This window comes from Aedes aegypti, chromosome 2, assembly GCF_002204515.2.
Source record: "Aedes aegypti strain LVP_AGWG chromosome 2, AaegL5.0 Primary Assembly, whole genome shotgun sequence".
Classification (NCBI taxonomy): domain Eukaryota; kingdom Metazoa; phylum Arthropoda; class Insecta; order Diptera; family Culicidae; genus Aedes; species Aedes aegypti.
The window spans coordinates 21155705-21182369 of NC_035108.1; the positions used below are offsets into that span (position 1 = coordinate 21155705).

General features: G+C 37.0%; 3 protein-coding genes across 16 annotated transcripts in view; 1 reads left to right on the plus strand and 2 right to left on the minus strand.

Moving 5' to 3' along the window:
* LOC5571293 (glycerol-3-phosphate dehydrogenase [NAD(+)], cytoplasmic) overlaps window positions 1-3506 on the minus strand; it is a 61582-nt gene extending 58076 nt beyond the window's left edge. For all 5 annotated transcript variants that reach the window (XR_002499423.1, XM_021840158.1, XM_001653545.2 and 2 more), the window contains exon 1: window positions 3074-3506. Coding sequence is in view for 4 of the 5 variants with exons in the window: in XM_021840158.1 (XP_021695850.1) it covers window positions 3074-3117 (44 nt within the window). In the remaining variant the exon portion in view is untranslated. The remainder of the gene's footprint in view (window positions 1-3073) is intronic.
* Window positions 3507-8354: 4848 nt separating this feature from the next.
* Window positions 8355-26665, plus strand: part of LOC5571291 (endoribonuclease rege-1) — a 28956-nt gene continuing 10645 nt past the window's right edge. Inside the window, exons 1-4 of the mRNA XM_001653543.2 lie at window positions 8355-8587; window positions 11168-11337; window positions 23376-24238; window positions 24304-24405. Of these exons, the coding sequence (XP_001653593.1) occupies window positions 11170-11337; window positions 23376-24238; window positions 24304-24405 (1133 nt within the window). The 5' untranslated portion in view covers window positions 8355-8587; window positions 11168-11169. The remainder of the gene's footprint in view (window positions 8588-11167; window positions 11338-23375; window positions 24239-24303; window positions 24406-26665) is intronic.
* The window catches only part of LOC5571289 (septin-7), a 293920-nt gene continuing 275918 nt past the window's right edge, over window positions 8664-26665 (minus strand). For 6 of the 10 annotated variants that reach the window (XM_021840174.1, XM_021840163.1, XM_021840159.1 and 3 more), the window contains 3 exons: window positions 9092-9204; window positions 8938-9031; window positions 8664-8875 (listed from right to left, as the gene is read on the minus strand). In XM_021840174.1, the coding sequence (XP_021695866.1) occupies window positions 8756-8875; window positions 8938-9031; window positions 9092-9204 (327 nt within the window). In that variant the 3' untranslated portion in view covers window positions 8664-8755. The remainder of the gene's footprint in view (window positions 8876-8937; window positions 9032-9091; window positions 9205-26665) is intronic. The other 4 variants (XM_021840169.1, XM_021840168.1, XM_021840167.1 and 1 more) reach the window with 1 other exon arrangement.

The following is a 26665-nucleotide window of genomic DNA, read 5'->3' on the forward strand; positions in this document are numbered from 1 at the left end:
AAATGTTAATTAAAAAGCAATGGTTAGAATTTTTAACACGATTGGTTGTGCTACTTTTCACCGAGTATCAATTCACCAAATGTCGTTTCTGTAAACGTCAATCAACCGAATGCAAATCCTCCGAATATCCCTTTTTCTAGAATGAGTCATTTCGGGTCATCCTTTCTTTATATGGTTGGGGGTTCTTTTTCTTTTGTCACTTCCCTCGCAAGATTAGTGTTTTTTTTTATTTGTTTATACAATATTTAAATTGGATTCTAAACTGTTTTAACTGAAAGGAATAAGAAAACCATCATAAATCCAAACATTTTCAAATGCTGGGATGTACCATTTACTCCAATGCCCCCTACCTTAATTAATAGGCGATTTTTTCGATTTATTTTGACCTCGTTAATATTTGACATCAAATATATATAACAAAAATAATACTTTTCATTCTTTTTATCCTTGCCTGTAATGTATAGTTGTATAGCCTAAATTTGAAGACATAGCTTTTTGATCTATGGGGAGCCGGATCCTATTCTTGACATGTTTGATTCACTTTGGCAGTGGGGTTTTTCGAAAGCTACTTAGTTCATATTTGGCCACAATGTGCGTCGTACTGTAGTGTCTCTTTTTGAAAAATTTCATATGATTCGGCCGAGAAAAACCTCCCATGAATCATGGAAGTGCCCATGTAGCTCTGCACCCTATCATGCGATTCTTTTCTAATTAAAGCTAAGTATGCTGTTTCGCTCAGGAAAAGTAAAGAAATTTCTTGACTGAAAGGGTCAAGAAATTTCCTACAGAGAGCCCCCTTTGAAGTAACATTTCTTCTCAACTGCGTACTGCGATCAGAAAAAAGAGATTTTCTTGACCATTTCTTGGGAGAAATTTTCCACGCATCGAGATAGGCGATTCCTTTTCTTGTCAGTAGCAAACCGGTCTTAAATCACAAATAAATGGAATACCGCCGGTTCAAAATTATTTCTGGTTGGCAAATTTGACGACGTTTTAGAGATTATTTACATATTTGTCAAACTCTCAGCTATTAACTGTAGAAATGCTACTGAAAAAGGTCGTCGATAATGGAAGATTTGGCCTTCCGGGTAATGGTGCATTCCGGTGAATAGTACGTTCCGGCAAATGTTTTTTTCCGGGTAATGGTATTCCGGGTCGTCAATCATATACACACAAAAAAAGTTACACGCATATAATTGTCCAAAACGACGTATCTAACGCTCGGAAGGATTTAAGAAAAATGCGATGCAATATATTCCATTTTTTCATTGCTGTATCTACTACAGTTGATATAAGAACACTGTTTCTAGCCCTATTAAACAATGCCAAGCTGTTTTGAGTTAGGTTGATCAAATTATCGAATAACCCTTTCTGATTTATGCTTGTCAGTGCGTGCATACAAAGAGCAGCTCAATTATTAAAGCCGAAGATTTTCAAATCATACAAAAATAAATAAATAAATATTACTGAGGCCACCGATTTGAAAACGGTCTGCGGCAAAGTTGTAGCTGACTAATATATCTAACAGTATCGGCGTTGCTCTAACTCTCAAGCGCACGTGACCAAACACTGACCTTGCTTTTCCCATAGTAATTCTCATACTAACTACAAGGTTTTGTGCAGTCGTAGTTTTTATCCAAATGAGCTCAAATGTTGGGAGGAAGCTCAGAATTTGATCTAGAATCCAATGATCGGTGTGGAGCAAAACACAATTTTTTGAACCACCCTATGAATCAGTGAAAAAATCAACAATCATCGTATATCAACCCGGTATATTTAGCCAAAAACATGGTATCTTCTATAGCGACAGTTAGTTAGAAACTGCAAAAACAAAATTATTGGATGCGTCAAACTAAGCACAACATATTCCTGCTACTTTTTCAAATCTCATAATTTACATATAGTTTTACAAAACTTAACACCACAAACAAAGAGTGCGAAACAGTAACAAATGTGCATATGAGCTTAATTTTGAATGATTGTTCTGATTTTTTTTAATAAGACTAATAAACATGATCCTGATCTCGTATTTAATCACTTTTTTAATATATTTGAGTTCTTCATAGTACAGAGTCTATGAAAATAATTAGCAATTGACGAAAAATCGAATGCATTCTGGCAGAGCACTTTTCTTCACCGGTAATGTATCCAACTGACCTCTAAGGACGCATATTCTAAAGAGATGATAAGATCACTGATAGAATTAAGGCCATGTTACCTTTACACCTATCAATCCCTTTTATTCATTATGGTGGATAACATGTCATACAAATTTTAATAATTGTAATGGAGTAGCTATATCTTTTCCAATAAGTTCGACAAGCTTTTTTTGCTGTGTCAAAATTCGTAATTTATAACACATCTTGTACAACGTGATAATTTCCACCATTAATTACTAAGACTACCTTTCACAAGCCGCAAAATATTGTAAGTAATCAATCTTCTTTTCAAGGACAAAAAAAAGTGTCTTGAATGGTCAAGGTCCCGCTGAGCAGTTTTTTCCTGCTTATTCTATTGGGGCAAGACATTCAGATTTGACGATGCATCATCAGCCACCAACCAACGATCTTTCGCACGCTCTCTCTAAAGTTAGCTAACCAACCATCGCGAAGAAGATTTCGAACCAATATAATTTTACAATCCATCTCATATTGTATTGCGAACGGTGGTCGACACACTTTTTTGATAAATTCGCAACAGTGTGATGTAAACAAACTTTTGGACGCTTTTCGCGTTTCGTTCATTTAAATTTGACCGTACGGGGGCCGTATTCGAATTCGTGGGACATTAAAATTCAGTGACCTACTATTGACTACGAGATTCCCTTTTATCACAAAAAAGTCTTTTCATTATCCGCCATTATCACCAACCAAAGAAGAAAGCATAATCGGTTGTGATCCTTTGTTCGTTCCACATTTCGCCATTAGCACCCTATAGGTTTTGAGGTTTACGTAACAATATCCTGAAAAAGGTTTGCCCTACAGCTAAATCCCCAGAACATAATAAGACGCATTACCATTTGAGATGATTTTTTGCGCTTAAAGAATTTATCTATAACTATCCCATCACTTACCAGTTTCCTGATCCAACGATACACACTTTCACTTTATCAGCCATGATAAGAAGGGAAGATTCGAAGGGAACGAACTAGACACAGAAAAGAAAAGCACAACTTCCGCTGACAAACTCCGAAGGAATACTGCGGCCAACCAAGAGCACTGGTGACACAATCCGTAGACACAAAATGTAAGAGGCAGTCTTTATATAACTTCGTGTGGCGCGCGACCAAAACAACGCTTCTATCTTTAAAACCGACCGCGACCAAATACTCGGAGCTGGCTATACCTATGAGTGATAATAGAACCGATTGCACTGCACTTCCAACTGATGTTGATGGGGTAGGGATTTCCTACAAACTTTTCTAGCCCTGCTGATAGAAGTTGAATTTAAAATTGTAGAACCTCGAACCGAAGCGCACGAATGATGGAAGAGAACTAAACTGCCTGACAGAACTGGCGCAGCCGAACAAGAATCCCGAGCCCGACGCGGATGGACACACACACCACTACACAACACAAACGAAAGAAAAACAACAGAAATATGATGACGTTTCATTTGCAGCACAGACAAATAGACAAACGCTGAAGGACAAATTGTCTGGTGGTTGAAAATCAAAAAGTGCAACTCTAAATTTGTATAGGTGTTTCAATATTGTTATGAAATTTTCATTTAAAATCCATAAAAGGTTGAATAATGTGAAATACACATTTAAACATTTAAATGATACGCACAAAATCGAACTCTTATGAACTAACACATAACGTGTGTAACGCTATGGACCTATGCACGAGTTCACTATGAACCAATGCACGTGTTCACTAGTTGACGTTTTAGCGGTGCCATGTTATTTACGTGACCAAGGCAACGAGTGAATTTGGCACCGCTCAAACGTCAAATTAGTGAACTCGTGCATCGGTCCATTTGACGTTTGAGCGGTGCCGTGTTATTTATGTGACCATGGAAACCAGTGAATTCGGCACCGCTCAAACGTCATATTAGTGAACTCGTGCACAGGCTTTATTCTGCTCATCTTGATCTGATAGATGAAGCGACCTCGTACGCTCACAACAATTATGAACCAGCATTCGCTGTTGGTTGAATAATCCGTGGCTGAGAGAGTAAAGAGAAACGTTGGCTCTATCCAAACGCACATCTTCCATTTGACAGCTCTAGCTTACTGCGAGGCTCTGCAAACACATCATCATTGCTTTTGGGATGAACTGAGGTTGGTTTCTCCGTCAACACAAGAGCATGATTTCGCTGTCCTCTTTGCCCTTTTGGGCAAAGAGCTACAAAGAGACAACGAAGAGCTGTCTGGAAATGCTCTTCCCCGAACTGAGAAATGGGAAAACATGCTCTCCCCCTAACTGAGAAAGGGAAAAAATAATCTCCTTCTCTTTTAAGCACTGAGGTTGTCAAAACAAGCTCTTCTCCACTGTGGGAATGAAAATAACAAAACACAAACGTGTGAACTCTTCATCCCGCAGAGCTCGTACGCTCACTTTGTGTGTGGGTAAAATCGCTTCTCTTTGGTAGTTGATCATTAAAAGGGGGAGAAAGAGGATAAGTCAAGAGCAAGGAAGAAGCCTGCTCGTGCATCGGTCCATTCTGAAAACAGATGTCCCTTTGTTGTTTTTTTCTTTGGGCACATGCATTTATTTCATAAAGCTAAGTATGCTGTTCCGCTCAAGAAAAGTAAAAATTTCTGCCCAAAAAATGGTCAAAAAATTTCCTACAGTGAGCTCCATTTGAATAGGGTCCTAAAGCCCTGTTCCAATTTTAGTGCCAAACGCTTAAGTTTAGGCCAATAGCACATGTTTACTCAATTTTCTAATGTTTTCCGTTGGTTTGAGTCCAAAAAACATTTATTTAGATTTTGTCACACTCCTTGGCTTAAACTCAAATTTTGGGTGTATTTTGTTTTCCGTGTCCCTTCCGAAATGTCAGATAGGAACAACCCCAGTGGTAAAACTAAAACTCATGTGGTGTTTTTGTCGACTAAGCGAACGTCAAACATGATCTTAAGTGTCAAGGTTCATTTATGGACCCAATTTTTAAATTAAAGTTTAAACATGATATAGCCGTTATTTGAGCGGGAAATATTGCTAAAGTAGTTGCAGTAAGATGCACTTTCTTGTTATTGAATAAAAACAAGATTTCATTAAAAATTTTAGGACCCAATTGACATTTCTTTTCAACTGCGTACTGCGATCAAAGAAGTATGCTTTTCTGGAGCATTTCTTGCAAGAAATTTCTCACGCATCGAGATGAGCGATTACTTTTCTGTTGAAATGCATACTTCGCTTTAAGCCTGATTCGCTGCTGACAAGTAATTTCTTGGCCTATCTTGATGCATGGGAAATTCCTGCAAGGAATCGATCAAGGAAGCGCTTTTTTCGGATCGCAGTACGCAGTTGAAAAGAGATGTCAGTTCAAACGGGAGTCGCTGTAGAAAATTTCTGCAAGGAATCGGCGAGAAATTTCTTTAGCGATTCCTGTTCAGCACCAAATCAGGCTTAACGCTGAAATTGGCCATTTTGGACACCCACCCACCCCCTTGTAACGCTTTTCGTACGAATGTTTTTCAATTTTTGTATTGACCGTAACATCGTTAGGCCACACACCCACCCCCTCTAGCGTTATGAAATTTGTGAATGAGCCCTTTTGCTCTTCCGCAAAGTAGAATATGACACATGAAGACGCTCTGCACCTGAAATTTGTGAAAATGAGAACTTAATCGGCACAAAATCGGTTTATCGGAATTGGGTTGTTTGCGATAAAAAAAGTCACAGTTTTTCCTAGCTTTTTAGGTATGACACAATTTTATTACACTTCAATGTCTTAATTTTGACGTTAAAAATGACAAATGAATTTTTAAATCTGCACGCTCGTTCAGATCTACTCAAAAGTGAGTAGATTTCGACTCACTTCGGAACAAAGTGGAACTGCTCAAAAGTGAGTAGCATCATCGTTACTCACTTTAGAGTTACATTGTCAAATGTAAATATGGGAGTAACACTTACTCACTTCCTTTAATCTGAAATTTGCGAAAGTGAGTAGATGTCACTCACTTCAGGAAATAATATTTTTGGAAATAAATGTATTATTTTATTCATACACTCAGGCAAATGGACTATCGATAAACATAGGAACCCCTAATGAAAATTCGCCACAAGAAATCGGATTTAAATTCATAAATTTGCCTTATGAAACCAGAATTTGAAAACAAAAAACCTTTTCGCGGCAACCTGGAATCGAACCAAGAACCTTGCAATGGATAGGCCCGAGCATGCACCACGCGCCTATCGACGCCTTGATGTGGAGTGATGCTAAAATGATACATAAAGCGCTCGTATTGCAATAATCGTTCCACCTTTCATAAGGCAAAATGTATGAAATCCGATAGTCTAGTTCGCTGCGTGTAAAATCAGAAGAATTATTCAAAAAGCATAACATTTATTCATTATCTCTTACTTAAGTATATGAATAATACATGATAACAAGTAAAAAAAATGATATTTGTGTTAAAATTTTCGCTGTTTTGGAATGGATCCCCGGATGTTATAAATCTCAGGGGGATTTATGAAAGTCATGGAGGATGTAGTTTGACCGAGCCAGTAGCCTTCCGAGTTAGACTGTAAAGAATTCTGGAAACTTTTTTCAGAAGGGCGAATCTAACAAAATTTAGAAATTGAGTTTAATACTTGGCTGGTTCCTGCATGCAACATAGTTTTAAGAAATGCAAGAAAAAAATATTTTACTCGAACTACTAGTTGATAAATCATAAAAGACAAAACGGCGTAATTAAAAGTTTGATTCGATTTTTCTTAGTGTGCTATTCCGCCTGTTTTCCTGCACACCACACATATGGTGGCAAAAGGGCTAATAGGGTCCTAAAGCCCTGTCCCAATTTTAGTGCCAAACGCTTAAGTTTAGGCCAAAAACACATGTTTACTCAATTTTCTAATGTTTTCCGTTGGTTTAAGCCCAAAAAACATTTTTTTAGATTTTGTCACATCCTTTGGCTTAAACTCAAATTTTGGGTGTATTTTGTTTTCCGTGTCCCTTGCGAAATGTCAGATAGGAACAACCCCAGTGGTCGAACTAAAACCCCTGTGGTGTTTTTGTCGACTAAGCGAACGTCAAACATGATCAAAAGTGTCAAGGTTCATTTATGGACCAAATTTTTAAATTAAAGTTTAAACATGATATAGCCATTATTTGAGCGGGAAAAATTGCTAAAGTAGTTACAGTAACATGCTTTTTCGTGTTATTAAATAAAAACATAATTTCATTAAAAATTTTAGGACCCAATCGATAATCAATATGATAAAAAGTAATGCGGGTTAAAAATAGTGTGTATAGGAAATAGAGAATTAATTACTTGTGAGGAAATTTCAATCAATAATTTCTCATATTGTCATCAATGTCAATTTCGCCGTTTTGAAAAAAGTGCACAGAATTGATAATTAGTCCAATAAAAAGTACGACGGTAAACTTACTGTTTATATTTTTTCTCTTGCGATTGTTCGATCAAAACCAGGACTTGGCCATTTTCACTCCGACCTCGCTTCACTTAATATCAGGATTATTGATCTCGCAGCACTAATCTGGAATTCGCCGGTTGGACTTCCGAAGCGAAGTTTCAAGCGAACTAACTGTCATTGCTCTGCCGGCTCGGCTTTTATTTCGTTTTTTTTTTTCAAACAGTCTGACATCACGTCGACGGAAGAAATTTCACTACAACGGATTTTGCGTTACGTAATATTAGAATGACGTTTACAAAGTGAGTCAAATATGTTTGTGTTCACTCAAAAGTGAGTAAGGTCGTTTTCTTTCATGATTGAGTGAAAAGTTACTCACTTTTATAAAATAAAGTTACTCACTTTTGACAGCCAACTTGAAACTTCAAAAGTGTGTCAAAGTTTGAACGAGCGTAATAAGGCTAACCATGAGGACTTTTCGCGATAGGACTGACAGCTAAAAGTGTACACGTAACCGAAACGGCAGGGTAAACAATGCATGAGAGTGTTGTCGGAGCTTTACATTTTCCTTTGTAATCGAACGGTCACTCCGATCGCGAAACGTCAAAACCTCATGATAAACAAAAAACCAGCTGATCGCAGCTGTCTCATGGATTGCCTTATATTCTGGGGATTGTTTTTGGATTGGCCCTTTCGTAAGGCAACGCACATGTTGAGATGTGAGCCGCTAAAAAACGAGAGCCACCCTGATGCGCTTTTCGCGCACAAAAGTGAGACCAAAACAAAAAATCACCAAAGCAAACATCGCAGCGTTTCTGACAGCAGCGTGCTTTTGTTAACAGCCCTCTCTCGTGTCGACATTTGTTGCTACAAGTTTGTTCGTGATTTTGGTGATTTTGCGATAGTTATCTGCATGTGGAAGTGCTCGATTTGCATTAATTTCATTCAAAATTTGCGTGCAAACATTTTCCATTGAATAATCCATACATTGGGAACTGCGGACAACTATTTGAGGTGCCAGGTTGGAGACAAAAACTCTCAAGGTTAGTGCCTTTGTTTTTGATTGAAAATTACGGCTTAATGGTTGCTGGAAGCAAAACCATCAAAATAACTCGAGGGTTATATTATTTTGTTTATTTGCTCATTGATGCATGCAATATGTGTTTCACGAGTAACTTCCTAATATCTATATTTCAACACGTTCAATTATTTTACTGATTCTCCAATTCCTTGATTTCGGTTCCAATGTTAGTCCTGGCAGTTGTCTCGAATTTATCCCCAAACTCTTTGGTAGAATAGATGAACGGGATTCGGTTGAACGTCTGGAGGATCTGCAAGAGATACCGTCGATTAAAACTCTTTCTTCATACACCTGAGAGCGCTGTTATCTTACCTTCAACCTCATTTTGTCGTAGGAACTCGTTTCCACCGAAGGATACTCCTTTCGTAGTAGTTCGGTATAAGCCTTATAATCTTCTGCTGGATATCTACAATCGAACGCACATTCATTATAATGGATTTCTATTGAAAAACATCTTCAGTCTTACCCCAGTATGAGTAGATCCAAATCCTGAAAGTATAGAACATCTTCCTCCGGTAGATCGGAACATTCCACCGAGACGTCTCCTATCAGTCGAAGGACGTTGTTCTCCAAAGCTTTCTGCAAAAAGCAAATTTATAGACCTTGAATTCATCAGCCGCTAATTGCAAAGGACAGGAGAAGTAAACATAGGAGTGGGTCACTAGCAGAGGGAAAATCACAATTAAAATAAAAGCATCTCCATGCCACAATGAGTTCCAACAGCACCCTAAAAGGGAGGCTGCAAAAGAGAGTAAAGAGAGCATACAGCTCCTTACCACAACGGGTTAGGAATGTCAGATTGTCCTGAAGATTCAGGCTTTTAAAATAAGTATCTTTTAGAGTAAGGTGTAGTTGTTTTGCAAAACTTTGTAAAATCGAGAAATTTGAAACGATCAGGCAATTTCCAATTATTTCTGCAAGATAATACATGGGTCAAATTTTTGCCCCGCTGATTCCAACTTTTGCTTAAATACTTGAATAGCATTTGAACCAAAATTGAAATAACCGCTACCGACACTATACGCGGCTATCTAGGCTGATCGGGAAAAGGAAGTTCATATTGACGATTAACTCCGGACGTGTTCATGCAGCCCTCTATTTGCCATCTCAAGACGTTCGGCAAGAAGCAAATTTATCGATCTTGAATGAATCAGCTTCCCTCCTCAATGATAATCTCTTACATTATCAATTTTGGCCTCCGCTAGAAACTCCTTCAGGGCTTCGCAATTCTCCCTGACGCAATCCTTTCCGGCGTCGAAATTATAGTACTGAAAAAGTAGCGCCAGCTGAAGACACACGCTGGCGCCAGAAAGGTGCTCAACCTTCCGCCGGAGCATTTGCTTCTCATTGTGATAATGCCTGTTGGGTTGAGCGTACTGTTGCCTTAACTTTGCCAGCCACTTGTCCGCCACTTCCGATGGGATTTCCAACGCCGTGGTAATGTTTTGCCAAACCGATTCCATTTGCAAAGAATCTAATCTAACAAATTTGGTCTAGAATTTATTCAAAAAACTGCACTAAAGAGCGGAATCTTTCCTGAACTCGGAACAAAAAGAAACTGGATGTGTAATCACAACCAAACGCCATCCGTCAGGAGCTCTGTTGAAGGGTGTCAAGGACACATGCGCAGAACGACCCAGCACGTGCCTTTCTAGACTCTCATATTTTGCACATTTGCGTTTGGGGGAGGATCGAACTTCGTTGGCGTTGTCTTGTTGCTGCCATTGATAATGATAATGAAATTTGTTTTGGGCAACCGTCCTTGAACTCATGGGCGTAGCAAGGTACCAGGGCACCAGGGCAGAGCCATCGCACGAGCGAACTTAAAGGATTTCATTTGCTGTCATATCTGGGTTCTAATAGGACACTTTTTGAACTAATTTGGACCAAGGTGAGTCCAAATCATGTAGGGGAAAGTGGGGCAAAATCATAAATCTATGTAAACTATTTGAAAATATGATAGAAGAATGTGGAATCTACTTACAATTACTCTAACTTTTGAACCCTCTCCACGAATGAACTCCTTAGTGTGCAAACCATGGAGATACAGAGATGATCTCGGTCTCTAGTGACAATGGTTTTAAATCTTAAAGGAGTTCACAGAGGTTTTATTTTAGGCTTAGGTTGTATTTCATCAAGAATTTCCTGATAAAATTTTAAGAAAGGAACATACTTGGGAAAGAACATATAAAACAATGTATAGCATACATATGAATACCCATAATGTATTATTTTGGTATTGCAATATCATATCAACTTATCAGTTTGGTAGGTATTCGCAGAATATGCACGACATACTATTGGTAATTTTGCCTCTTATGCAATGCTCTTCAATACCTTATTCAGGTAGTAACTATAGGGAATTATGAGGTATAGAATACCTTAATTTGGTGATCAACAGTAATTTTCCTCCAATTTAACGACAATTTTCCCCCTGCCTCTCTTCGGCTACGTCCATGCTTCAGTTACATCCTATATATGAAACCGTTAACCACCAAAATTCCTGTTTCCATCTAAAACTTTGCTTGTACCTCACAAACAGGAATGGCACGTAATAAGAAACCGAGACGGAACATTGGTGTGCACAAAATGCCCGGAAAAGTGACCGGACGCTCGCCGCGGTTCATCGGCAAACCAAAATTGCGCGAAGGGGGACCGATCAGCGAACGGAAGAAGAAGATGCGCGACAAGGCTAGGGAAGTTAAGCGATTGGTAAGTGTAACGACTTTTTGCATGTCTGGCGTCGTCGAATGTGAAGATACAGTGACCCCACGCAGTTGAATCACCCACAATTTATGAATCAGCTGATTTCAAAAGACAAAATTATTATCAAACTTGTCACAAAACATCACAGAATTACTTTTACACTTAGTTTCTTATCAGTAAAAATAGTTCTGTGATGTTTTGTGACAAGTTTGATAATAATTTTGTCTTTTGGAGTCTGCTGATTCATAAATTGTGGGTGATTCAACTGCGTGGGGTCACTGTATGTCTAAGTTTTCATTCAGAAGACGGTTTTGAGAATTTATGTACAATGTACATATCGAAGGTATCTGAGTTTGGAATTTTTTTAGACTACCGTGGGTATTGAAAATCATATTAGACCCCTCACAATATACGGTTTAAAAAATGGCAATATTTATAAACATAGCTCTCTGTAGAAAAAACAAACAAATCAAGTGGATCTGTTGGAAATTACTTCGAGGCTTTTAACTCTAGCGCAATTGAATCAATTTATTAACTGTAGTGTTAGCCGGAGATCTTCACGATTTCATTTTTTATCATTTATCCATCGTCTTCCAATGTTGAAACTGAAATTCTCGACAATATTGAACAATTTGAACATTGAAGGGATTTCTGACCAAACTTTAATAATTATATAAAATACATATAATAATAAGTTTGTTAAAAATCGTAGATTTATGCACTTTCTAAATTTATAAAAAATGATTTTTAACTTTTCGGCGGTCGCGAGTATTTTTGTAACGTGAGTACAACGGTATTCAACACCTTTAATTTTTCGTGTTAAACAGGAAATACTTCCCGATCTATATTAAATTTAGAAAAACCATCTTCGACAAAGTGAAGGGCTACCTTCTAGTGAGTAAGTCTAGTACACGACACTGAAGACGGCCTAACAGTTGAGTCGAAATACGCGTATCTGTCAAAGGATACAAACTCTAGTGGAATTTAATGGTGGAGTACTAAATTCGGGTTTCCATTTACTTATAGGCATTCCACTAAACAGCTCGAAGATTTATTGCCTTCTAGTGACCTAAACAATAAGCGTACGGGCTGTTGCGCTGTAGTACTTAGTACCGTGTATTTTTACAAATTATTCTTCTGTCAGCAAAATAAGATAAAACTGATGAAATGAAATAGTTTTTGTCACAAAGCATTTTGAAAAACCTAGTTTATGTAGTCAAAATCATGTTAATTCAGTTTGATAATGATATTTTTCAACACTCTTAGTAGAAACGCCAAAAATCACATTTTGTCAATTTAACGATAGAGTATGAAATTTTTTGAAATTTCACTAAATTTTCACTGTGGATACTATTAGTAAGATGTATTTCATCGTATGAGCAATGATATTTTATGCAAATTAGAATTTCAAGACTAACAATTCAAAAGGCCTCAAGTCCAAAAAGTAAACAAATCAGGTTTTTGCTGATTTTTGTGTATAAGAGCCTATTCTTACAGAAACATACAATAGCCATACAAAAATATGCATGAAAGTTGAAAAAACTACATTTTTCTAAAAGGCCCCATCTCATTTTCCGCTAATCAGGTTATTTATCGCAAATGCGGCCTTTTTCTAAAAAGGCCTCATTTACATATTCGACTGAAACCGAGTTGAGGCCTATTAAAAAAAAACTTCAAAATTGCAATTTAGAGAACGAAAAACGGTTCAATTTACTAAGTAGAAGTAAGTTATGCTACGGAGCGATTACGCTTTGTATTATTTTACACAGCGCTTGTCGCAATGGTGAACATGATCAAATTTTCCATCGGGTTCCTGTAGACTGATGTATTTTGTATCACACTACCTTATAATACCTGCGTCAGCCTGTCTGTACTTCACTAATTATCGACAAAACACGATTTGATTACAATTGCATGAAAAATAACGTTCAATTGCAATATTGAACCAATATTTTCTTGACGACAAACTCGCGTAGCACACCCTATGTTCATGAATGACGAGGGAGTTAATAAATTACATATTTAATCGACCGCCCGAATCTTTTTTCTGCTGTAGAGATTTCCTTGTACCTTACTTCACCACTTAACACTCTTCTACACTTCAATTTTCTTATTTCATCATCAATTTTGGATGATTTTCAAAAGGCCACATCACAAGATGATGAAAAAAGAAGCCACAACTAGAAGGCCTCAACACATGTTAGAGTAAACAAAGGCGTCAACTCACTGGCCTCATCAGCGTCGGCCGGCGTCTATAGGCACAAATCAAAAGGGCTTAATACCTTTTGGTGAAATAAAAGCCTCATTTCCTTTGACTCGTTTTTTTAGCAGGATTTTTTGCTAAAATGATAGTAATTAATATTCATTGCTATAAATCAGTTTGTTCAGCGACTTTCTGGATGATAAAATAACATACAATGCATAAATTCATAATATAAATTTGATTTATTGTTTGACAAAACAAGATTGCGTTTTTCTCATTGTTTACTTTTTGGAGATGAGGCCTTTTGAATTGTTAGTCTTGATTTTTTATTTTGTTCCAGTCGAAACCCAAATGCACGGTGAATGGACCCTTTTCAATATATATGGTTCCTATTACCGTGCATTAGTGTAAAAGGCATGATACTACAGCTTATGCTCGATAACTGGGCTGAGAGAACCTTCCAGTTAGCGAGCAGTGCTCGATAACTGGACTGCCATTCCAACGCACACACACATTCAAATAAAAATCGAGGGGGACTTAGATGCAAAGTTTTGGTTGGCGTCATTCGGTTTTGGAATCGCGTCGTGTTCGTGTCATTCCGTCATTGAATTCGCGTTTTAATCGTACCGTCTTGTAAATATTGAGGTGAATTAAACAGTTTTCGTGGGGGAGATCATCAACAGGAACCGGAATTCACGAAAGCCATTCATTCGTTGGACTACTTACTTCACTTCGTGCAAAATGATGCTGCCGATGTAAGCCGCTTGAGGTCATTGAGAACAAAGCTGATCGAAAACGAATGGCGCAAGCGAGCTTTGTAGATCCAGTGCAGCGATTTTTTTAAATGAATTTTCTAAAGTACACACATGAATTTTGTATGAATATCAATAAACCAGTTAAGAACAAAGCAATAATAACTATTTGTGATTTATTTCTCATTTCGACATATTGCACATTGGATTGAAAAAAAAAATTAAAATCTAAATGAAAAAAGACAAATTTACAATTAAAAAAATAATGCCGAAACCTTATTTTGCATTTCCACGCCCCTCGTCAGTTACGGGATGGTGAAAGTTTTTGACGTTTAACTGTTTTTTAACTGGGCTACAGCCCAGTTAGCGAGCACCCAGTTAAAAAGCAGCCCAGTTAAATAGCACCCAGTTATCGAGCATTAGCTGTATTCAGCAATATTAGATTTATTGTTACGTTGTCATTGAACTACTTCATATTTAGTTTTTGAGTGAATGTGGAATGGTTTGGACAATACAGTCAAACCTCCTATAACGGTTTTTATAAAAAAAAATATTATTTAGACAATTTTAATTTTTTTATGGTTTTTATTGTAAATGATGATTTGAATACTCTTAAAAATGAGTGCGCACACTACTAGCAACATAAATGCACCATCAACAACGTTTTTTCGAGATACAAAATTAAATCATGACGAAAACTATACGCACGGTGAATGGTGCACTAGTGTGCACGGTAAATGGTGACATAGAACGGTACGAGGCGACCTTAACATAACATTTTCAAACATAGTTTTTGAGTAATTTTTTGTTATGTATCACTAGTTTTAGATTTTTCCCTGAATTATTATATAATTGCACGCTACGTAGTGGTATTCTAGTGCGCTTCAAATTATTTGGAAAAGTTATATAATTTTTTGAAGGTCAAATTTTTCTTAAATGCACGGTGAATGGTAGCTTGACGGTACAACAGTTTTGATTTATACCGTGGACGTACCATATTTGACGCGGTTAAGAAAATTCTAAATTCAAACTCTTGTCAAATCGTCTAAATCTATCCGATTTTGTTGAAATTTGAACTTATGCTAGCTCAACTATTATAAAATTAGGCAAAAATCAGTAAAAAATATTAAACGATTTTTTCTTCATGTTTGATTGACTTTTTGTGGAACACATTAGGTTCCTTAATTGACGCATCAATTCTTCAATGTGCCTAATTTGACGCACTATGTTCCTTATTTGACGCACTTACAAATAATTGCTAAAGTTTAAAATATACAAGAGTTTCAGTATTCAATAGTTCAATTGAATGAAAAAAGCGTTTTAGAGAGGACATAAAAGTTAGAACCTTCGGAAAAAGTTTTGAATGACGTCATCCGGTAGTCACTTTTGCTATGCGTTTAGTTAGTGTAGAAAATAAAACCGGCGATTGAGTTCAATCTATAGGTAAGCATTATTGTTTAGTTTAATGTATTTTCGTCGTGATATCAAACCAGGGAAAATTTTGAAAACTACGTTGCGCTGGAACGGGGAAAGTAGTTGCTAAAATAAGGACAAATTGGTCAAAAACTAGAACAAAAACAACCGGTTCCAAAAATTACCGTTTGATAATCTTCGTTACTTATAACACGTGAACTACGCCTACTTGTCCCATCTTCTATGTCACCCTTATGGACCCCGGGACAAATATGCGTAGAACCAACGGCAGTATGGGCCTCGAAATAGATCGAGAACCATATATGGGTCATACATTAAGTACGTCATGTTATTAGGGGGAAGGAGGTGCTCTGCAAGATGTGACGAATCATACAAGTTTTTTGAAGGCTCCATATAAAAAGTGTGAAGTAGGGCGGATGGGCGAGGTTTTTGTAGAAAATAGTATGTTTTTGTGACACGTATCTCATGGACACCCCCATATTGTATAAATTATACGGAACAAACCATTGAACCTACACCTCACCTCCTGACGCATTTATTGAAGCTTCCTTGAAACATTAGGGGACGTCCATAAACCGCGATAAATTGTACAATTTTCAACCCCTCTCAACCTTGACCTCATTTATTTTATGAAAAGTGCGAATATTTTGTATGAATCGTTGCGTTTCCCTGAACCTCCTCCTCTTCCTAAAAACGTGACGTTATCTATGGATGATCCTTTACATGTGCTTACATAAAGCCTTGGGTTGTTCTGCGGACGGATTTTTTGAATGCAAGCCCCATAAATATTTATTTTCCTATTTTCGATTCAACAAAACATGCTGAACAAAATAGCAAATAATTAGGAACATTGTGTGCCTAACTTGACGCACAAGATTTTCATACAAAAATATGTCTTAAAGTTTAAAAGTAGAAAACTTTCGACGTCAATTCATGAATAAAAGAATATTACTGACTGTTGTTGATGATATTGATGTAAAACAGCACAATAATTTCACGAAAATTGATCAACAATAGTTAGCATATTCACTAAGGAATGAAAAAAATTGACGCACTTGTCGGATGCATTTTCAAATAAATTTTATTTTTTAACTATTATCAATGAAATATAAACTTTTTTCGATCGGAATTCATCAATAACATGTAAATAAAGATTAAGCAATACATTTTCGAGTGCTAGTCTGATCTAGAATTAATTTATGATAACATTAATTAGAAAATGCGTCAAGTTTGGACCCGCGTCAAATATGGTACGTTCACGGTATGCTATTATTTTGCAAGAGAGGTATCTATCGCCACCAAACCCGAACGTATTCTTCAAGAATATGCCAAAAGCTGATTTTTACATCCAAATCTTGTAAGATTTTCGTAGTAGCAACAAATTTTCATATTTTCGTGAGTATGTGAAGCATAAAAATCAGTGTCGTAAAAATTCAGCCGAATGATACCCGATCAGTGCGAAAACGAACAAAAACAAACTCCGCTAGCAAGAAGCCAATCTGACTTCGAGTGCGAATGCGACGAGAAAGAGAGTGGGTGCAACACACGCACACATTCAGTTTCACCCACTGTTGGTGTCATTTCAAAATTCAGTTTCACCTAGAGGCACTGAAATTGAAAATTGAATATAAAAAATTACAAATGAATTTCATATTACTGGTGTAAGAAAACGGCAATGTGATGCCTCCAGTTGATGAATCATGATTGTCTTTTAATAAAAAAATACAACTTTTGCAATTTGCGGATGTTTTGTGGGGTATTCTGACGGAAATGATGTTTTTCACTAGTGAAATTGAATTTGAATGTCAGTAGTGGATGAGAATTAGTGTAGCAAAAGTAATTGAAAAACTGAATGCACGTTCTACCAGATTCGTGCATGTATTGTCAAACAAACATTCACACAAAGAAGAATTCAACGATGACGGAGCCTACTGAGGATCGGCGTTGTTGACTGTATATTGAAATATGCAGACACTGATAAAAATAGATTTTTGAACGGTTTTTGCAGTGGTGGCTAGTTGAAGCATACTTTATGAGTTCATAAAGTAATTGTAGTCAAAATCCATTTTTCAAGTTCAAATCAGGCCCATTACCCGTCATACTGCCCCGACTCACCCTAGGACAGGTAAAACATGTCATACGCACAAAAATACCTGGGTAGGACAGTCAAAAGATTGTCCTACCCTTGATCCAACAGGAAGTTACATCATTTTTACATACTTTCTACTGCCAGATGTAGATGTTCTAGGATTAATTGCCATCGGCATTCCTGCAAATATTTCTTGACTGAAATATGCATGGAGAACATTCAAGAGATTCCTAAACAATCGTTAAAACAATTCATGGATTAACACAAGACTGGTAACATCGTGTACTGAATATACGCATCTTGAACAAATCTCGCTTGTTATACATAGCACGAGCGTGATGCTCTTGATTTCTCAAGGCATCCCTGGAGGAATCTGTTGAACAATTCTTACAGAACTACCGAAACACACTCTCTAGAAGTTCTTGGATAAATTGTCGTAAACTGCATGAAGTTCCTTGATAAATTCCTAGAAAATGATTAGATCATATTGCTTATGATTCATGAGTATATTTTGAAAAATTTGTGAAAAAAAATGTAATCATTAAAAATCCTTGCAGAATTGTTTACGAACGAACCTTCAGCGAAGTTTCTGCACGTTGAACTATTTACGAAGAATTACACAGCGTAACAAAAATGACGTTTTTGCGTGTCTCTTGAGTCAAATTATGTGTCTCTAGTAGATTTTGGGGTTGCTGAATCTGATGCCGTTATCAGAAATGTTCCCGCACGTCACAATTTTTAGCTATAGGTGGCCAAAGTTGTATAAAACATTGATTTCATTGATGTTTACATAAAATTCAAACAATGATTTATCAAAAAATATTATGGTCTAATCTATCAAGCACGCAAAATAAGACTTAAACTTTCATTTCAGATTTAATTTGATCGAAATTGCACGATTTAATTGAGGTTAAATCGATTTTTTCAACATGCTTGCAGTCTCCTTACGAAATTCTTCATTTATCTTATATGGCGAAATACAATACTTTTCTAAACAAACAAAAAATAAGTTTTGAGCATCGGAAGTATTATGAACATTGATGATAAGTATTGTTATACACCTGTAATTTGAGTTCTAAGGCAAATTAAGCAAATAAATTGCCATACAAGCAAACTTGCATGCAAGTTGGCTGAAATAGTCAAATTTAACATTTTCAACAGCCAATATCTCAAAAACTAGACGTGCTATAATATTTCTGAAATTGGCAATGGATTCAACAAGCCTTAATTAAGTAAATAGCGGTATTTTGGTGCTTGAGACAAAATCGTGTTCCGCAGTGTTATCAGCTTCTTGACTAATTATATACTGCTTCGCGTTAGAAAATAGGTTAACCAAGGGGCAAAGTTTGATTTTTGACCAGCTTCGCCACGTCGCAACTCTATTTTCAATAGTGCGCATGATGCACATGGCTGAGGGCAAAGCAGTATACAATTAGTTCGGAAATGTTTAGCTTCGATGATGTTCAGTTTGTGCCATTGCTATGAATTGTAAGTCAAATTGGATTGATATAAATTTTCAACATATCTTACAATCTGTTTTAATTAGACAAAAACGCTCAAAATTTTTTCAGTACATTTTATCAATGCCAACTTTACATATGGGACTGACTTGCGATTCACGACAGTCCAGAAATTATTGGTTTCTTCCAGCTGAACAGAGCAACTACATCGGGAATCTTTTTTCGAAAATTATGCGTAGAATTCAAAGATAAAAATTATAGACAGATTCACAGCATTTTGATGTTTCAATAAGCAAATTATAGTACAATATCACTGACTGTTTAGTTTTGCAGTTTGTTCTAGTTTTTGTCAAATCTTTCTAAGTGAACTGAACTTTCTAAATTTTTGACAAATAAAGCCTATCCACGATAAATTTCGGACACGGATGGCGGGTGTACCACAGAAAGTTCGAGAATTTTACAGAAAGAAGGATTAACATCCTTGTCAACTGTTTATTTTGTAGATATAACTCTTTTATTCTGAAATGAACAATTGTTTTTGTTGAATTATGAGTAACTTTTTTTTTGCTGCCATTATTTGGGTGTCCGAAATTTAACGTGGACAGGCTTTAATTAATCGGTTATGAAGTTGATCTAACCCAGGCCTGCCCAGCGTTTTGAACCGCGGGCTGTATCTCCGAACTAAAGTTATTTGATGGGCCAATTTTTTTCAGAGTGCTATGCTTTCTAACATTGTCGAAAAATCTATGACAGTGGATAAAAGGGTCGTTAGTTAAAATAAAATCATGCTAAAAGTTCTTTAAAATCCTTCCTGGTATTTGATTATAATCTTGTCCATGACTCATGATGTCTTGGGTTTTTGTTAAAAACTTCCTCAAAATGTTAAATAAAATAACCTTAATGCAACATTTTCGCCGTGTTCTTAAAATTGTAAGTAGCATTTTGAAAGTTGTTCTTGTAAATTTTATCAATTTAATATTTTCTCGCGCCAAAACTTAAGATCATAGTTATTAATTAACTCTGGGAATCATGATTTATTGAATTGTCTGTAAAACATACAATTTCAAGATTCAATCAGACTTAAGGCCAGTTTCCATACAAAACTCTCACATAAATACTGCCTTCTTGTACATTATTCATGCAAGGTTTTTTTTATCATCATCAGATTTATCAGGAGCATTTTGCCCCGTATAGTGTAATACTATGCACAAAATAATGTTTTTAAAACATGTTTCCATAAATGTTACTAAGTTACATTTTTTACAAAATACAACCGGGTGAAAGGAGACGCTTCAAACTAAATACTGTCCCTATTCCAGGAGTAAATTATAGATACTGTTCTAGTTCTTTTATCTCTTGAATCTGTCAAGTAAATATCACCTTTAGACATCCATTTTATATATTTTCTATTACCAAACTCTTTTCATCTGCTTGGGTAATGGAATTTTATAATGATGAGAACTTAAACTACCCGATTATTAAGTTAAGGTACCGTGGGGCAAGTGGGTAAATGGGGTAAGTGAAAATAATGTGTATATTTTACTGAATATGTGAATTAAAGTTTCAAAAGCATGCAAAAACCGTTGAGGCCATTCAAAGCATTACGGTAGGTAAAAGATTCCAGAGATTTTTCAACCATTTTCGCATAATAGAGCGAATGATTGTTAGCCTTTCGACTAGTACTCCGTAACAAGTTGGCGGCGTGCAATATTTTAATATTTTCAGTGGAAAAAAATTGCGGGCAATAATTTTCTGTGCCACTTCTAAGTTGTCCTATCTGACAGTTTCAAACTAAAATAGAAAAAGTTTTAGAATGAATTCGAAGCCCAAAAAATAACTAAATCAAAACACCTTCAATTTTCAATCACCTGGGGCAAGCGAAAAGTTTCTTATTAGAGAATGAATTTGTATTTTCTTTTTAGGTAGCTATAACAATACAAGATTCGCAATTATCATAGAATTCAAGATAATTCAAGAAACACTATACTCAAAGCGTTAAAAGCTATTATCATTGCCAACTCATGGAACTTCTCTAAAAAAGGTTGCCATATATTACGATTAATATGTTTAGTTCGGACAGCCGATTGGAAAAGTTCCAATATAAGAGAATGCACGGAAATCTCGTGGAATGTCTATGTAAATCTAGTTCAAAACATAAAAAATGGGATATAGGTCTATCCATATAAAAAAAGTTTCCAAATACTTTATTGAAGCATTCCGTTTGATTTCTCCCGAAGAATTATCCGACGTCATATCCGACTTTCTTAAAAAAAATAAATAACGAGCAGTGGAAATTCTACAGAGCAGAAATGCAATCGCTGTCCCTTGATCTAAGAACTAACAACATTGGAAATGTTGCAGTTATAATATTGTCGAATCATTTCAACAAACATAACTGAACAGAAGAAAATTTAAGTAACAAGAATAAAATGCTCTTTGTTTACATGTTACTTATCTTATTGTTCATTGGGACGCCTTAACAAATTTTAAAGGTAATAGAAATCGTGAATATAACTGTTAGTTTTTCTATTTATTGTTCAAAACGATAAACTTTCCACTTGCCCCATTCGTGGACGTTTTTCAAACACTTTTTCTGTACTTTTTCCTTCAACTTTACATAAAAATCAATTTCAGCATACTGCTTATATTTGATGGGAGTCAAGCTAAAAAATATACACGACCTCATTTGTTTTAATGGAAAGTCTCTAGAATTTGAAGAATCCCAACTATGCGAAATCCATTACCCACTTGCCCCACGGTACCCTACTTGAAACGAATGTTTAGGGAAGAAAACACTGCTTGCATCTAGACAGTGTCTACTAGCCCAAAACTTTGCATTTCATTTTGCCCTACTCGTTTCAACTTGCCCCGGTGTACCGCATTGCGTATATAACAAGTGCGATATTGCGAGTAAAATTGTGGGTATTGCAAATAACAGTGCGAGATTACGTTCACTCAATTTGGTGTCTTCTTCACTGCATTTATTGAAACAATATTGGCTAAGCGGTCTTTAGGGAATTGAAAACGCTGTTTTTTTATTTTCCAGAAGTTTCGGTTCGTTTGGGCATTTTAGAGTTTAGCAAAGCCATCTTGACTAGGAAACCGTAGTGATTGAAAAAGGTCCCCCCAACATAACCTCAGGCGAAGCTTTTCCAATACTACCGCATTTATTCAGCATGAGATGAAAACAATTACGGTATATCCTTTTTTATGCAATTCCTCACTTATAGGGGGTGGGATGCAGATAGCAATGCAATTTATAATTAGTTTATTATAAACCTTTTTTTATATTATAAGCAATTCAATTGTAAAATTTCTGACGGAAAATTGAATCTAATATGTTGGTAATAATAGCTTAACTTAGTTTTACCGAAAAAGGATAATAGTGTTGTCTAACGCAGAACACCAAGATATAAGACATGAATGTCATGTTTGATACCCATTCAACGCATTACAGTTTTCTAAAAAGGATCTTAGTGCATTCAATGAACTTTTATTATAATACTGCACATTCTTCTGCGTATTAGCATTACATCTTCACTGGGGCTGAGCCTGTCTTTCAGTTAAATGTTCTAAAAGCAATAAATTCCACAGATATTAGATTTCATACGAGAGCTGTCTTTGCTAAAGTTGCCATTTGAATTTCGTAAGTCGTATGGCAGGTACGTAATACTCTATGCCCAAGATGGGTTTGTTTTTTTATGTCAAATGATATTCTGTGCCCAAGAAAGTCAAGGAAATTTCCATTATGAAAAGATTCTGGACCGTCCAGGAATCGAACCCAGACCAGCATGGTTTTGCTTTGTAGCTACAAAGGCACACCTACATATCCGAGCAGATATCATCTCAAAGGTCTGATGAAACCCTTTGAAGCCTGGAGAACAAACCCCAATACGTTGGCACAATTCGTAAGAACTGTGACACCGTGTTGGATTGAACAATGCTTGAAGTCATGGATCGATGATTACCAATATCAATGGTGATACGTCAACTTGACAAAGCTAAATTAAATGGGACACGTGTCACAACAGATCTAACCAAAAGGTCGCAGTGACATCGATACCCAACAAGGATAACTAACCCTTTTTTAACAAATTTCACCACAGAAGCAGCTCCGCGAACGAATTATGTTAGAGCGTAAATCGGAACCCAGGAAAAGCCCTCTTTCCCGGAAACAGATCCTATACCCACCGATATCTCCCCGTCGAGCTGCGGACAGAGGAATGCCATCCACCTCGAAACTAACGCCTCGAAGGCGCAACCGTAACCGGAAGCAACCGCTGAAACCCTCCAACAGTGACACGATAGTGATAGACTCCGAAGACGACTGCAGCAATCAGCCGCTGTTCTACGTGGACACTACCGCCGGATTCAACGACAAGGAAGTGCCACGATACGTAAAGAATGTACAGGGGGCGGAGGATCCAAGCGTGATGATCGTTGAAGAAAGTGCTTTGGAAGAAGGCGAGATCAGGGACGAGGATGAGGAAGATAAAAAAGAGGAATCAAATAGCATGAACAAAAGAGTCAACCTAGAGGAAATTCCTATCGATGAAGATGAGGATGATGACCAGAACGACGACGATGATGTGGTGGATTGTGATGCAGTAACTGTGCCAAAACCTAAACAGATTGAAGACCGATCGGTGATATTTTGTTCGGAGGTGATCGATCTGGTGGGCGATGATTCTACTCAAAAGAAGCGCAACGAACAGATGGATTACATACCGATAGGGTTTGATGTGGAGCCTGATGGTAGAAATCAAGGAAGGTTCAATCGGTCACCGAGGAAAAAGTTGTTCAAGGGTCTGGAAAAGAAGCAGAACAAGTTGACTAATAAACCAGCTCAAAATAAAAAGCAGAAAGATGAGAACGTTGAGGCAGCGCCTAAAGAGAAAGGCGAAGACAGTAGTAGTGATACTCCGAAGAAGAGATTCGTTGTCATCGATGGAAATAATGTGGCATTTGCGTAAGTGAAATTTGATTTATGGAATTCAAGAAAATGACATATGTTTCTGATTCTCTTACATTCAGGCACACACATGGCCAGGCGTTCTCCGTCAAAGGACTGGATATTTGCATACAATATTTCAAAAAACTAGGGCATGAAGTAAAAGCGGTAGTTCCACAATTCAGGTATTTATTTACAGGCAATCCTGTTTGGTACAATTCAACTTATTCATTGTTTTATTTTTAATTCTGTTTTCTGCAATATCAAATTTTAAATAAAATACTATCTAATCCGGGTCTATCCCATTTGACATAACAGTCGTTTGTCATAATTGCGGACAAAAGTCAAAAGTCTTCTAGGTGATTTCACCCTCTAATTGGTACCCAATTTTTTCTATTTTTGATCTAATTATCATCTTTCGATATCTCAAATCCCTCCCCTTGGTTATGCGACTTTGCCGCAATGGGAAGGCGTAATCCATTAGCCCATATGATGGAAACCAAAGGCGTAACCTGTAGTCACGGACAATCAGACGTCACGCTCTCATAATCTTCCATCGACCACTTTTTTAACGGTCGATTCAAAAATATTTTAGGTGGTCAATCCACCACTCGCAGCGTTCCCATCGTTTTTGTTCACGTTTGACATTTACATACTATCGCCATCTGTTGGTCCATCGGCCAAACACAACGATTTTAGCATTGGGCGTACATGTTCTCTCGACTATAATTTTGATCGCGATTTGTTCTAAGTGTAACGTCTGTTTGTCTGTGCTGTAGTGGTGGTATCACATTTTGGCACTTTTTGCTTAAAGCCGCGTCATAATTTACATGGCATAGACGCAATAATATCTCGGATGTGATCCAACGGGCATTCTGCGTCATTGATAGAATAGATGCCCATTTCAAATAATTAATCTATTCGAAGTGAACATTAATACTATTGGTGACGATCAGTTTGCCTTTTGCTAACCAGAATGATCCGTAGCCACTCTTACTATTAGCTAGCTAGACACATCGTTATCATATACGACATATACATATACTTAGGAAAATGGCTAGTAGATTCACTGAGTAGAAATAAGTGGCGACAATCTTATTTTAATATGGTTTTTACACAAAAACGCGACGCGAGACGGAACACAACACTTATTGTTCTTACAAATAAAAAGGATATTAAAAATTACCTTTTTTATGTCGACCGGTTTCGGGCTCGATGTTGCCCATCTACGGGACGATGTCCGACTGATTATTCAGATTCACATACACATATTCATGCTGATTGCAGCATACGTCGAGGGGGGGGGAGTTTATTGCTAGGTCATCCATTTCGTCAAGTTGAAGAGGGGTGATGTTATTGGGGGGTCGTCCTCATTCATGAGAGGGCGATCAGCGGTAGCTATATACATAGACTCCCATGCGTTGAGGTGTGAAGCTTTTCGGACATTTTTTAGCAACTTAGCCTGTTGCCAATCGATGCTATGGTTTTGAGCTATAGTGTGGGCTGCTACACTGGATTCGTTCGGTCGTTCATGGTCCACTGCATTTTTATGTTCACGCAGGCGAACTTTGAACTTACGGCGGGTTTGGCCGATATACACTGCAGGACAATTTTGACACGGAATTTCATATATTCCTGATTTTTCCTCAGCAGGAACCTTGTCCTTCAGATTACATAAATGATCCTTCAGTATGTTGCCGCTTTTATACACCACATGAATACCATGGTGTTTCAAAGCCGCCTGAATAGGGTTTGTCATTTGGGGGTAAAACGGAAGACTTATCCTTTTTATTTCTTCTTTGTCAAGGTGAAGGGTTGTGGCAGTCTGTCTGTGCTTTTTTCGTTCATGTTTACGGAGGATTTTGTCAACGAAGTCTTTACCGTATCCATTCATTTCGGCTGCAGAGTGAATTCTTTTTCGTTCTGCCACAAAATCCTCTTTTTCCATCGGTATATTGAATAGCCGATGGGCCATGGAATGGAATGCTGCTTGTTTTTGAGCCCCGTAATGATTTGAATCCGATGTGATGTACCGATCTGTTGACGTGGGTTTTCGGTAAATCGCAAACTTTAGTTGATTGTCTGTTGTTTTGGAGACTAACAAATCTAAAAACGGGAGCTGGCCCTCGTTTTCTTTCTCTACCGTAAATTTTATTGTTCTATGTCGGGCATTGAGCATATCGAGTGTTTGCTGCACTGCCCATAAATGCATACCAGTCCCACTAGCAAAACAGCGCACCTAAGAAAAACGCGATAGAAGTCGTGAACACTTTTGTGCTTTATTTACTCTAATTATATCAAAAATGCAATGTCTTTGCACCCAAATTTGCACTCAAATGGTGCAATGAACTATTGTTTATAGTATTACATGCATTTTGTTTACTAATTTTCTCAAATAATTAGTTAATAAACGGGAAAATGTACGCGTGACTGATATGCGTTTAT